The sequence below is a fragment of the Periplaneta americana genome, chromosome 9, assembly GCF_040183065.1.
Source record: "Periplaneta americana isolate PAMFEO1 chromosome 9, P.americana_PAMFEO1_priV1, whole genome shotgun sequence".
NCBI classification, from domain to species: Eukaryota; Metazoa; Arthropoda; class Insecta; order Blattodea; family Blattidae; genus Periplaneta; species Periplaneta americana.
In genome coordinates this window covers 74682193-74697887 of record NC_091125.1, presented here as the reverse complement: position 1 = coordinate 74697887, position 15695 = coordinate 74682193, and the positions used below count along the sequence as shown (strand labels likewise).

Here is a 15695-nt window from a genome sequence, read left to right as displayed (position 1 = left end):
ATGTCTTGTCTCAATTTGTACGAGTATTATACTGTACTATACCCGTTTTCAAAATATAAAATAATAATTTTCTTTGTTTGAGAAGAAAAAGAGAAAAATATATAGTATATAAAATACATTTTTCCCTACGATTCATTGCACCGAATTACAAGGCATATTCGGAATGTATCAAAAGAGAAGCATGTCCAATTTTCACTCAGAATAACGCTTTCAAATATTTATTTTCGACCGTGTTAAAAGAGATGTTGGCATGTACTAACATTATACAGAAATCTTGATTAAATCTTTTTGATTTTCTATGTTGGATTTTGTTACTGAAGACCTGTCTTGACTGTGTAATTTTATATTTTGCATGTACCTTTTACTATTACAGTGTTTCAAAGAATCGAGTTCTATTTGTCATATCATTTTGCACAATTTGTAAAATGCAATGTTTTTTTTTCCTTTACTAAGAGACTATTCCTTTCCGAACTTCTCTGTAAGTTCGTTCTGAAGGGAACGCTTGGTGTTCTTAATTTTCGACATGTTCCTCAGCCTACTGTGAATTACAAAACAGCGAAATTAAGAGTAAGAAAAATATATCTACATAAATAATTGAATAAATGAATCGGCTAAATGAAATGAGATAAAACATACTTGTTTACTCTCAGGATCTCAAGTATGTATTCGCATGGATTCACGCCAAGCAGCAATAAGAAAGACGATAATGTACTTCGTTACGAAATCAACTGTATTCGCGGAATGCCGCCTCACCCCACGGATTATGACGTAATGTATACTCTGTGCGTTGCAAACTTGTGTGTGGTAACTCGGTGACCCAAGACCGAGGCTTGATGATTAGTCATGGTCAGTGGTGGACAGGTTGAGACCACAGATTTTCGCATAATGACTTGAAGTTAGAATGAATATAGTAATTTCTGGTAATGTAGAGAAATCGGGAGACAAATTAATTTATTAACTATTTCAGTTTGGACTTAGACTGAAATATAAGAATAATTTAAGCATGTCAGTAAACTGGTGATTTAGAAAATAGAAAAATACGAGTTGCATGATTCATATACATTGTTTATAAATTTAAATGAATTATTCAACCCAGCAAATATTGTACAGATAAATGTTGATAATAATTTAATGCACTCACAGAAAGGGTTAAAGCAGTGGGTTAATTCAAGGACATAAAAAGTACTGATTGCAGTGTAGCGTGCCTTACTTTGAAAGAAATAGTTTTGAAACTATCAACCAACACTTCCAATGTTATAGCTGATGTGATTGAGGCATTACGAGCACTCATGTTGAATTATCCTGAATTTACTTCTACTGTGTTGAAATGTGTCTGGGTTCCTTGGACATCTGTTGACTTTTCTCAAAGTATAACTTTTGTTAATGACCGTAGGCGCAGAATGTGACTTCTGCTGTGCTTTCATTCCACAAATAAAAACAGCAGATGTTACATAATACAAATAATGTTTTTTTCTCAGTTTTATAAAGTTGAGTTTAATTTTAATGTGTAGAATAAATTGATGTATGAAAACTATACCATTATTTTGACGCCTAATACGTAATATAGGGTTATTTTTCACGTAAAAATCCCTTTCCAATTTATACGAAATTATTGCGATTATCTAATAACTAATTAGCGATAAAACGCAAAATATAATATTTTATCACGATTTTTTTTTTCGAAATTAATGCGAAATTCTGTGCTCTCTAGCCCATGATGTCGACTGCAACATAAAGCAAGTAAACAGCAAACGATTGCGGTGACTTCGTCTTAGGAACAACTAAGGCACAGTAGTTTAAAGGGGCACGACCCACGTCGCCTTCGATTGTATACAGTGGAAGGACTCTAGAAGTCTAGAACATTAACTTGAAATCACCTGCCTCTCTCCCATCGAATATTAAGTTTCGCTGCCAATGGACCGCCCAGAGCAACATTGTCTCGTAGGATAAAATTAGCTTTCTGATATTCTACACGCTTTAATTAAGTTATACGATGAATATATCGAGTTTTCCTTCCCGATGGTAAATTTTATGAGTGAGTGTTAATTTTTCGCAATAGAACTCGACGTCACTAAGAAGCATAAAGTAAAAATTATATTATACGCAATAAAATGCAACATAGCAAAATAATAAAATCTCAGCGAGTTTTATCCTTGTAATAAAAACACGTCTAGATGTTAACAGTGACTGAAAGCCAGTTCTCTACATGATTAATATTACCGCGGTAGGTGTTCTCAAACGAGTCTGCATTGTCGAAATGACTCGCAGATTATACATTTGGCGGTTAAATTAGTGACGATGCATTTTGTGAGGTGATGTAATACATAGATACAGAGGGCGTAGTTTGGCTAACGACAGAGTTAAGATACGAGCATTAGAAGTATGCAATTAAAACCGGAGGATAATAAAATACATTTTTTGTAACTAATAATACGTCTGCTGATATAGAATGAAATAAATTTCACTTTTATTTTCTTTTGATGGCGCTAGGTTAGATTTAGGTCCATATCTGGATCATTTGGAGACTTGACACAACAAGAAAGGAGTCCCATGACTTTAAGTCAGTTCTACTTCTGTTCTGCGCCGAATCCGATAGGAACATGATACTAACGATAAAAAAATATACGATTCGAATCCGTGACTATATCTTTCCAAGCATTTTAACTGCTCTTCGTCCTATAATTATGTTGCAAAAATGTATAATCAAAATTTGTTTGAAAAGGCGGCTGGATTATCCAACAAATTTGATACATTCCGAATTGAATGTTTTTAGAATCGACCAAATTTATAAATATTTTAAATGAAATTCTATCATGAAAATAGAATTAATTTTGTAGCTCAGCCACATGATCATAATACAAGACGAAATGAAATTCTTAAATTAGTTAAACCTAAATGTTTCACATCTGCTGCTTTACTACACAGTAAAAATTATGGTCCACGTCTATATAATTCGATAATAAAATTTCATCCAGAATTGACTACTTTAAGCAATGAAATTTTCAGATCCAGAATTAAAAAATTTATATGACAGACTTCCTTGTATTTATATTATGTACCATGTATTGTAAAACAAGTTTATTTCTATCCTAAGTATATTTTTTCTATCTTATCTTGATTACTATATCAACATGACCTGTACTAATTATACTACTAATAATAATTTTATGTTAATTCACTAATCTCAACATCGTCTCTTTTTTCACTCAGTTATTACTAGTATTATTACTTACTTACTTACTTACTTACTTAATGGCTTTTAAGGAACCCGGAGGTTCATTGCCGCCCTCACATAAGCCCGCCATTGGTCCCTATCCTGAGCAAGATTAATCCAGTCTCTATCATTATAACCCACCTCCCTCAAATCCATTTTAATATTACTTACTAAATTTATTATCATCTTTATGTGACCATTTTCTGAAGTATTTTGTCTACAAAGTATGTATATCTATGTAACGGAACTGTCCCCGAACACGAGCTTTGCTCTTTCGGGGTATTTTAATGTAAAGTTTTTATGTATATGTTATTGTTAAATAAATAAATAAAGAAATAAAAATATAAATAAAAATTTACAGTTATACTATATACAGAGCGTTCTGTTCAGATTCCGGCCAGCAACACGAGTATCAGACATGTTTGCGTTCATGGATGGTTTGGCCTAAACATATTCTGCTACATCATACTATGTACAATTGAATGGTCTTTCACATTTAAGTATAAAATATAGGGGTGGCATTTGAAATTTTAAAATGGGGTGGCTGGGGGTGGTGGTGAAATCTAAAATGCAATTAAGCCTGGTTTTAGACTTCCCCATCAATATCTAAATTGACGTGTTTTTTGTTTAAATTGAATTCAATTCAAATAATTAGTTATTTAGACTGGGAAGTATTGAAATGAAAGACCTGTATATTGAATTTCATAGCATGTTATAAAAGAGGATGCTCAGTGAGATAGTTTTCAAATACGTCCCTTACATAAGCTGCAGCTGGGTCTGCCACCCAAGTTTCTTTCATTGGCCCTATCTGGAAATGATATAAAATCTCTCAAATTGTGGTGCATTCCTTCTTTGTCAATAATTGCGTTGTGCAACACACAAATTCCTTTTATTATGTCATTGTCAGTCTGCACATTACTTTCTATGACGTTGGATAATATTATCTATTTGCTGTAAATTATTCCAAAAGCACATTCTGCCGTTCTTCCAGATCTAAACAATATCATATTGAAATATTATTTCTGCGGATCCTAATTTTGACTATGGTATGGTTTCAGGAGATTCAACAGGGGATATGCTTCAGATCAGCAGTTAAAAACTATAAAAATATTACTTCTCGCGTTGCTCCAACTTAAACACAGCCAACTATTGAGTTATCGCGTTGCTAGTACTGTGTCATGTCTTGAACCATTGCTGGTATCGTTTATCGTTGCTCCAACACAGAATTAGCCTATTAGGAGGCAAGTATATTACTCCACAGGTAAGAAGAGGAGGTAAAATTAATAACGACAATAAATACACAAACATTTTATTAATATTGTACTACACATTTTAACATATGACATGCAATGATATAATAGAGTAAAAAATTGTAGGCAAATTTTGCGACTAGGAGATGTCTTTTCTCTGAGCAATGGACTCGTTTGTCCTTGACGATCTTGCTGTCACCGAGTTGGCAGTTGGGTTCGAGGTTCGCGTGTTCAGATACGACCGAAAAGGAAGGATTTTAAAGACCGATAAAATCTTCAAGGCTTCCTCCGGAAGAGGAATTAATCTGTGGGTTCCTTGTCGCAGCACGTAATGAAGGGCTTCAGGCAAAATTTATCGGCCAGTTCAGTTCTATGTTAATTTCGACACCGAGTAACCTCTATATTTGAAAGCGTTGTAGAATAAAGCACTACATATCTGAAGTCTGTTTAGTGTAATATGCGACTAATCAGCGATGTATGTAATGGAGGAGGAAACGAACTAGCCACTCTAGCCCATTACCTTCTGGGTTAGTTGCCTCATGAGTGATGTCTTATTGGTGCCACATATGAGGTTCTAATCTGTCTTCGGACAGTTGACTAATCAATATATCTGAGCAAGGGAAATAATGACGTGGTTTGTATGGGCGAACGTTTATGGTCGGTGGGTTTCACTCTTCGTGCATTGAAGGGAGTCTTTACTAAGATGATATAACCGAATAATTTGATTATTTATTGAAACTTACCAAGTCGTTATTAATTTGGAAACAATGTAATTACTTTGTTCGCTTTAAAAACTAGAATTTGAAAAATGAATATCGAATACAAATTCTGGAATGAATTGTGAACTTAAATTTTACTATCGAATGAATGTAGGCTAATTTATTCGATAGTGTCCACGAGTAATAAACATCGTCCTGTTCCTAGATCGCAGCATGTGCAGTCTTGCCAACTGTCTGTCGTTCTACTGCGGATATTTCTTCCTCTTTCCAACGACCAACAAGCGACAGTCTCGACTGTATGAACTATAAGTGATTGTGGATTTCATAGTTTGTACTTGAACAAAATCATGATCGGTGTCATGGAATAATGTTGCGAATAACGCGAATGCAATGAACAGACGTTATTTTGCAACAGGAGTCTAAATTAAATTTAAAAAACCTGCATTGCAAAAATGTACAAAGAGTATTGATCATTCAAAATAGACACAAATCTGTATTACATAGCATTATAGGAACACTGTCTTGCTCTGTGTGATTAAAAATGATTTTAATCGTATAAACCAAGCAGCAGTTAATGATTAACAACATGACAGATAATACATTTGCATATTTCCTTCAAACTACTTGAGCATAATTATATAAAGTAAAAAATATATTTATGAAAATAAGTTTCAAAATAATACTAGTTTATTCTAATGGCAAACAGGAGAAAAATTGTAAATGCAGTAAATATGAAAGATTCTATTATTCTCTGTCTAATCCTCAAAGCATTATATTTTTTTCAAAATTTTCTAGACAAATCAATGAGCTTTATAAAATCAAAATCAAAAAGAGAAAGTTATAAGAGCTTTGCTTGAATAATTGTAGTACTAATAATACGTATTATATAACCTAGTGATGACTAAAGGTAGGAAGTTTGTACCAAACCATAGATTTGAGGTTGTGTGCAGCCACACGTACAGATCATTTCGGCTCTGTTGCACTAGTTGTCTTGTGTGTATACTATACTCTGTATGTAAAACGCACGCGTGTAAACACAGCGCACACGATGATTCCCGAGCTATTCCGAAATGGGAGAGTCTCTGAACAGCGACTAATTTCCATGTAGAAGGGTGTACATGTTTGTTTTGCTGGTTTGTTGACGTTGAGAAATGCGTCACTACTGTTCATTCGATAGTTATTTAGTCCACGTTCACACAACTTAACAGTTTCGGTACGAACTTCTTACCTTTGGTGTTGACATCACTGTGATGTAGTCTATTTTCTATTCACAGGTACCCATTTGCAGAGATCTTTTGGAAACATATGATGCAGTGCAATTATATGTTATCTTGAATGGAGTTGTTCATGATGTAAACAAATACGTCGATGAGTCATCTGTAAATATACCATGGGATTGGTTGGAGAAATGTGCATATTCTTGCTGTAAATATTTTGTATACTTTACGTATGGCAGTGTGATTGATCAATAATAATAATAATAATAATAATAATAATAATAATAACAGTTGTAGTGCTGAGCACAATGGAGTGACATGTAACGTACAATAGCAATTTAAATGTGATGTTACGACTTCAGTGGAGTTTGCGTGTGTACAGATATTTTACTGCAGGATTGCTGAGAGCAAATTGGATACTATGAAGTCAATGCGTACAACTTTTGTCAAATAGTTTTTTGATACGTCCAATAGTTTGGAGAGTACGAAATGTAACGCGTTGCAACGCTGTAACGCTACTTGAGACCTTTCTGTTCACATCCTCTTCTGGCAAGTCTTGCGGAGTGGACGATTACAGTACGATTATTTAGTCCTGACAGTCGCCGACAATGTGCTTGGGTCAGGCGAGTCCATTAAGTTACGCCAAGGGATGTTCAGGTTAATCTGTCGCCTACATTCGGAGAGATCGGATGTCACGCATGTGGTATAGCGTTGTATTTCCACTACAGTTTAGCTGTACTCCATTTCTTTACCGACCGCTCGCCCTCATCTCTACTTCGGAACTCTCCCCACTACTCCTATTATTTCCCCTTTTTCGCATCGCTGAGTTGTCAGGATTAAATAATCGGTCTGTACTTACCCGCACTGCTGAGCAATGACCTCAAGGAGCGTTACAACGTTGCAACGCGTTACATTTCGTACTCTCCAATCTATTGGACTCGTAAAAAAACTTATTTGACAAAACTTGTTCGCGTTGACTTCATTTATTACAGCTCATGCATTATGTCCAGGCACTCCCCACACTTCCTACAGAGCTACGCACGAGATCGGACGACTCTACTTACGAATTATAGGGGAACTTGCCTTGAACTCGGTAGACACACGCCCGATCTTCCCTTCTACTCCTTCTCCCTCTACAGAAACGTTGTTTCCGTACTGCGCATCGCGAGTGTCTTGACAAAATGCATGAGCTGTACCTCTGTGAATCAATGTAATAGGTTCCCATCCAGCCTGTGTAAGTAGGCCTGCCTACGTATTATATCCGGATGGCTACGCGATCTAAGGCGCACTCCCCTTAGACGACGAAATCTGAAGATTTGTGGGTTCGAATCCCCCTCGCACATGGATGGATGTTCCTTGTTAATGCTCTGTCCTGTGTGTGTCCCAGTACAGACTCCTAAGCTCTGCTGACCCCTGGGTAAAGGAGAGGCCTACAAATGCGTCGATGTCTAATGTGTGTGTCCACAGAATTTTCTCCTTCCCTCCCCTACAGGCAATGCTAGGGAAAGTTAAACGATCAGTGAAAAAAAAAGTATTATATTTTTAAATAATAGAAAAATTACTAATATTTTTTCTTGATGAAGGATTCAGACTGTCTGCAATTCTATTACTACGATATTGACTTACAAATTTTGAGTTAAATGACATTTAAGCACCCAATGTAGGCCTACTATAGTAATTTAAATAATTATCCTCTTCTTTTTGTTATTCGGAAATTCAAATTTCCATAAAAACAAACACACTATGACTTGACTATTGAAAAATAAAGACTACTTTGAGATAAACCGCATTTACCATTTAATTAATTAATTAATTATTTTGAATGTTTAATAACATATTTTAATATAATTTACTTCTTTACTTATTCTCTTATTTACTATTTTTCCACTCCCACTGCAGTAAGTATGCTGTTATTAGCTTCTTTTTAGGGAAGTAAATGGATTTTACCGTGATAATGTCGATTGCTATTGATGACGGGACGTAAGTAACATTGCTTCTCTAGGGAAATAAGTGGAAATAAGTTTCATTCAACAATAATATAGCAACAAATAAAATAATACTCAAAACTCGTCCACCATCCCAACAAATCTGTCAACTGTCCGAAGACAGGTCTGAACCTCACAAGTGATACCAACAAGGCACCACTCATGAGGCAACTGGGATAGGGTGGCCAGTTCGTTTCCTCCTCTATTGCATACATCGCCGATTAGCTACATATTACACTAATCAGACTTCAGATGCATACAAACAATTGTGCTTCCTCTGACACATATCGTCAAGTGAGGTGTACCGCCTGATTGTAGATGTACATATCAGTCAGAACCTCAATTAGAGGTAGATCTGTTATTAAACAAGGTAAAATGAAGAAATATATTTTTATTACGTAAAGTGTGAGAGTGGAAAAAGCATTGTATGTAATTCATGAGTTACCTAAGTAGAATTTACTGGTCTGGACTACTCAATTGCAGTCCTCGCTACCTTTCGGACACAAACTCGTCCTCGAGTAGTAAAACTACTTACCTCCTTAATACACAAGAAATTATTACTAACTTGTAACTTAATACATTAATTACTTATCACTTATCATAATTACTATATACTAACTTACTGCGTACTTAGCCTAATATCTTATTATTTACTACTTACTAACTTATTATGCATTAACCTAATTACTTGCTATTACTATCTTACTATTCACTAACTTATTTACTTAATTACTTACTATTACTATCTTACTATTTACTAACTTATTTACTTAATTATTTACTACTTACTAACTTATTCATTAACTTAATTACTATTACTATCTCGCTATTCACTAAATTATTTACTTAATTACTTACTAACTTACTTATTATCCAATAACTTAATTACTTACATTACTATCTTACTTACTATTCACTAACTTACTTATTACCCAATTACTTAATTACTTTCTACTACTATCTTACTACTGACTAACTTATTTACTCAATTACTTACTATTTACTAACTTACTACTTAATAGGCCTACACATCTCGCGTTACATCTGGAACGCTGAGTGGTGTCAGTGAACGTTAAAATTAATGTAAGGACGGACCCTCTTATGCAGCAAACTACAAATACTGATCGTGATCACATACCTCATCTGAAACAACTGATGTGTTGTAGCTAGAGTGTAGACATCAGTGTAACGCATGCGCTGTAGGTACAGTACCATCCACTTTACTGTGCAATCTAGCGGTCGCTAGCGCTCAAGGTATATCACGAGATGTGTACCTCAATTACTTAGTACTTACTAATTTAATTACTATTTATCAACTTCCTTACTTACTAACTTATTCATTACGTGCTTATTTAGTTACTTGTTCATTTAATTATTTATTTGCGTATTCATTATCACGAATATACCTAGCAACAACTACCCTTCTGTTTATAACTGATTCGAGATTTAAATAGGCCTACTAGATGCAGATGCAGATGTAGCCTATAAATAGTGAATTATGAGAGTGCACTTGTTTCTGGCCAATTAAGATAAACAATTTTACTCGTCATTACGCGGTTCATAGTACATGAGGAAAGGAAATAAAGAAGATCTCTGTCATTCGTTTACATCTGTCTACTGTACAGACCATTTGTTTTCGGAATGCTGTCAGAAATGGCGGCGCTAGTGTTTTGTCTTTTATTAGTACTGAGATATGCAAGGGAGAAAGTAGTAGACATATCTCCTCTCCCAGCTGAGTTAATTTCCATGTTCTGCCGACGGCAATCTTGTAGCAAAATAATTGTATCGGTCTACATGCCTCCATGTCGATGAAAACAATATATCTATGTACTAACGCCGCCATCTCTTTCGGCATTTTAAAGAGGAAAGATCTACAGTCTGTTGTCTTCTATCCTGAGGTGTCAAATTTGTCATATTTAATTAACCATACATACTACACTAACACATGGCGGGGTTATCATAGTGTAAGGTCAATACAACGCTAGAAATCTATCTAAAGAAAACACCGAACAACACATTAACAACGAACAAACATCCTATATGTGGGTAGGATTTGAAACCATAGCCGTGGCTTCTATAAAGTAGCAAAGTTGTGCGATTTAGCTGATGTGCACAGCGACCTGTCGTCCTCCATAGGATCCTCCATACTCCTCACACCGCAAGTTCAGCGGCATTTTCTATTACACGCCCCGCGCAATTGTCGCGAAATCGGTCCCCGTTTCTATGTTAGTAACTTCGGTTTCTAAAACCTATTTAATTTTATTTATAAACAACTCAAAAATAAATAGCCTTCAAGTGCATATTATCTGTGTCAAAAGAGATGCTTAAATACAATATATATTTTTACATCTCCGAAGACTGTTCTGATAACCTTTTCTTGCGAAATGTTTGAAATAACTTGTCAAACTTTCTTCCACTTTTTGTATAACTTAAAAGCAGGAAAACATGCTGCAATATGTTATACACCATTTTTTAAAAAATTAGAAAAAAACAGCACGAATGAGTAATCCCTTCAGTAGCTGACAACAGATTGAGGTGAACTGCATGCATTCTTCGGCTCGTGCGACAGGCGCAGTGTGGAAGACAATGTTTCTGTACGTTATATACGGAGGTCTCAGGTTTTTAGTATGTTATTTAATGACGTTTTACCAACTATTAGTTTAATGAAGCGATGGAATTGGTGATAGCGATATGGGACCGAAGGTTTGCCAAGAGATTACCCGACTAACCGTGATCCTATTATGGCAATGATAATTTATTTCACAGTCACAAGATAAGGCTAGTTTTTTTCTTTTAATTTTATCTGAGGTACAAATCCGCGTTTTACTCCGTAGATATATCGTGAGATATCTATGCAATAGGCTTTAACAGTTAGTTTTGCCTGACACAGTTTTACTGCTGATCAGTTACTGTCCCATATATTTGATAAATGGATTTGAGTCTTTGGGTTTGAGATTACTTGATGGAGATTGGCAGCAAAATTTTTGAGGTACTACCGATGTATTTTGGGCTCCTGAAGTCTGAGAAGATGTACTGCTGTCTGTTTGTCTTTTTTGAATGGACATAGTGGGGAAAACGGTTTGCTAATTTTATGTAAATACTGCTTGAATTTGTCGTGGTTGGTTAGAAATTGAGTTAGGATAAATTTTGGGAGGATATTGGTTTGTTGCTCAGAGTGGATGTTAGGAAAAAAAATAATTTAGTGTAAAAGACTTTAGGAGAGAATCTGTATAACTGATTCCAGAGATGTTTGTAGTTTTTAATGATCTCTATTAATAAGTATACGTATTGGAACGTCACAGTTCCAATTCAGAATTTACACAAAATATGCATGGTGTATATAAAATTCCGCTACGTAATACTCTGATAATAAATAATTGATTAAGTCTGGGTTGACGCCTTCATACGCCACCGGCGTAGTTCAGGGAGTAGATTGCTTGCCTACTGATGCGGAGCTGCGCTCGGGAGTGGGTTCGAATCCTCTTGGGTTCATTACCTGGTTGGTTTTATCCGAGGTTTTTCCCAACTATAAGGCGAATATCAAGTAATCCAATATCGAATCATAGTGCTCCCATTGCCAAATTCCGTCTCATTATTACGAATTTCATTGATGCTAGATAACATCGTAGTTTATTCAGAGTCGTTGAAGACCGATTTTACATGCATGTTATTGTGCGTATAAAAACGTATTTCAATGTGTTTTATGTGTAAATTTTCCTATTTCTACAATAACGCACAATTTCACAAATATGTATCCTTCTTAAACTTCAGATTTATTAAGAAAGCTCCAATTTGCTTTACAATAATTATCGGTCCGTGGCGCGACAGCCCATGACGGGTCAAGGACAACCAACCGAGTGCCGGCTTCACGTTCACATGCCTTACCAGAGATAAACGATCATTTAACCAGTACGGAGGTAACGTGTGGTCACTATAATGATCTCCTCCAGATGTTATAGCTGGTTTTCGAGACGATATCTCTACCTAAAGTAGGTGCCCAAAGCTGAGTGGGCACGGTCCCGTATACACTGCCGAAATTTCTTCCCCTCGAGTCTTACGTATGATGCCTTAGACCGCGATGCTACGGTGCGGGTCTTTCAGTAATGACAAGAAAATTTAGAAACGCCATAAGAGTTTTGTTATGTATATTAACGCCAGTAACCATAGATACCACAGGGACATTTTATTTTTTCATCCACTTAGATAATGTAATGTGGACTTTACATCACTAATAAAATGTTATAAACACATTCATTACGCAACTAGTTAGGTAATGACACTTCTATTACGCAACCAGTTAGGCAATGATACATTCGTTGCATAATGTGAACCACATATTAAGTTAAATAAAATGGAATTGATTTAATTATTATAAACATTAACAACAATATGTTCACAATTTGTTATATCGTTGCTTTACAAGCAAAACACATTAAGTTAAAAATATTACTCTGAGAAAAAGGCGGTTTGAAAGCTCTTGACAAAACTGAATCCTCAAAATATTATTTTTAGTAAGTTGTTTCTCTTTGTGTGTATATAATTTTCCAATTCTGAGTTTATACACATACATTATGTGCATTATATATACGCCTTTTCTCTTAATGTGCTTTTCTTGTAAATCGATGATATTAATTACTGCAGTTGACAACGCTACGCGGGATTTCGATGGTACTAAACATTCAATTGTACAATTTGCAGTATTTTCAATCTGAAGCATCATTTTAACAATGTTTGTTTAATTCTCTGTTATAAATAATGACCTATCGTGTTCAAAACTAATAAAACAAACAAACGAATCGCCTCTCGCAGGAAGAACTAATAATAATGCAATCGTCTCTCCATAAAAGACATGTTCAAAACTAATATAAACAATACAATTACTTTTATTAAAAAATTATTGTTTTTATCGAAATGGATGAAACGTTGTACGACATACTTATCGTAACTTCATATTACAATACTCGGCTGAATATCAAACTCGGCCTGCAGTTTGACAACTTTCCACTCTCGTATTGTAAATATGAAACGTTACGATATTCATTTCGTAAATAAAACTATTCTGCACTATGAGAAGTAATAGCATGAAAACATTCTTCGGTAACAAAAGTTTATCACTTGATCAATAGCCCCATGATGAAAATGTGAAGTGCAACAAATCGAAGGCGTGACGAAAGATCCCGACCCCGTGTTCGTCGATTGTGAGGTACGGTCACAGAGACTGTGGTACGGTTTAGGCCATTCGATATCTCGTGAAACCTACCTGCGTGTGAGGGGAAGGAGAAAGTGAACTGAAAAGCTTCCCTCCGTCGCTAAGCTTCGACTTGTAAGCTAGCTAGCTACTCCAGCATAAGGTTCTTGCTATAAGCAACGGCGACGAATGTATTTGGTTTCACGAGATAACGAATGGCCTGTAGGTTTACACTATGATCTAGGCCCTAGATTCTAGGGTTTACATAACGACTAACACCAATTTTGACACGGCGTTCAAGCTTAGAATGTTGTTGGTTATCAATGCGAAGCTCTGTGTTATCTTAAGTAAACGCACTATGAGCATATCCGGTGAAGGAAAAGTCAATGACCACAGGCGTGATCCAGAGGTGCTCCTAGGCTGCGATCGGGCACGGGATCAAATCCCGCTTGGGTTGTTAACTAGTTTGGTTCCTTCGGAGATTTTTTCTAAGACGAATGTCAGGTAATCACATTGTGAATTCTCAGGCTCATCTCGCACTAGATTACCGCACTGTACATAAATGTCTTTGAATAACCGATTAACATATCAATATATGAATACAGAGTAATTCAGGACCTCGGCACCAAATTCGGAAGGATGGCAGGTCTCGCATGGAGGGCCATTTTTTGTTATACAATCCATATTCTCTGACGTGTCGTTTAGGAGTTATGTACCTCATCTTAAAACGCATCGCTACTTTTTTTTTTGTAGTTGGTTATTTAGCGTCGATGAGATTGGTGATAGCGAGATAGTATTTGGCGAGATAAGGCCGAGGATTCGCCATAGATTACCTGGAATTCACCTTACAGTTGGGGAAAACCTCGGAAAAAATTCCAACCAGGTAATCAGCGAGGATCGAACCAGCGCCCGAGCGCAACATCAGACTGGCAGGCAAGCGCCTTAACAGACTGAGCCACACCGGTGGCTACAGAGATAAATTATGTGTCTTCCTGGTCGTATAGATTTTTATTAGTCATATAGTGACACTATATCAACTACTAGGTTATTTAGCGTCGATAGAATGGATAATAGCGAGTTGGTAATATTTGGTGAAGTGAGTTCGAGAATTCGCCATGCTATTACTTGACATTCCTATTGTAACTGGGAAAAATCTCGAAAAACCCACCCAGATAATCAGCCTTCGCGGGAACTGAATCTACGCCAGAGCGCAACTCCAAATCGATAGATAAACGCGCTTGGTCGTGTAGTCACCACGGCACAGGGACACCGCTGAGGCACTTGGCAAGGGACAAACTCCCATTGGTCAAGTCGGAACGCGCGTATGCCATGCACAGAGTCAAGGCAGTGGGCTACATACGGATATAACACCCAAAATTATAATCTTTATAGTAATCAGCATTCAGAATTATCAAAATCTAACACCAGGCTCTTGTGCCATAGAAAAGGGCAAAGAAAAACTTTGTGAAAGCAAACAAGTATGTCAGCAATCCTGTTAAAGAAGCAGATGACTCATCTTTTCTTTGATGTAATCAAGAACAAAAGTAATGTGAAGTGACGTATCGAACGTTCTTAGGTGGCGTATTAAACAATATGTGAACAATATCATGAGAAAGTTTGATGGTGATCTTGAAGTTATTAAGTAACTTTCAATACTTAAGATTTTGCCAAAAGGCTGAGGGAAGTGCCCATATTGCTTGGCGACACTATCACTGCAGTCACTCTGCGCCCAGGGCCTTCTTCCTGTTGCAGGCGTCGGTGTACTCGTCCTCTCCATGCGGGCAGTCATCATGGCCGTCGCACACCCATACCCGGGGAACGCAGTGGTGCCACTTCTCCTCGCCCAGAGAATCGTGGCACTGGAATACAAAAAGAGGACATCGGCTACATGCAACATTATAAACAAAGAATTTAGCTTACTCTCAACGCTTTGTCCTATCAGAAATTAGACGGTAGTCAGCGCTGTTGATGCGATCTTTATGCAGAAGACGGTTTAATTAATTGCAATTAAATTAATTAGTATATTGCGAAGATAATTGTGTAACTGTTTTTTATTATCTTATGCTCAAGCTATCCGATATCGTCTCACACGCTAACTTCAGGTAAACAGGAGGGTCCGGAC

At 36.3% G+C, this 15695-nt stretch overlaps 1 protein-coding gene across 3 annotated transcripts in view; it reads right to left on the bottom strand.

Moving 5' to 3' along the window:
* Positions 1 to 4507: 4507 nt before the first annotated feature.
* Positions 4508 to 15695, bottom strand: part of LOC138706113 (low-density lipoprotein receptor-like) — a 72452-nt gene continuing 61264 nt past the window's right edge. For all 3 annotated transcript variants that reach the window (XM_069835087.1, XM_069835088.1, XM_069835089.1), the window contains one exon: positions 4508 to 15432. In XM_069835087.1, coding sequence (XP_069691188.1) covers positions 15292 to 15432 — 141 coding nt within the window. In that variant the 3' untranslated portion in view covers positions 4508 to 15291. The remainder of the gene's footprint in view (positions 15433 to 15695) is intronic.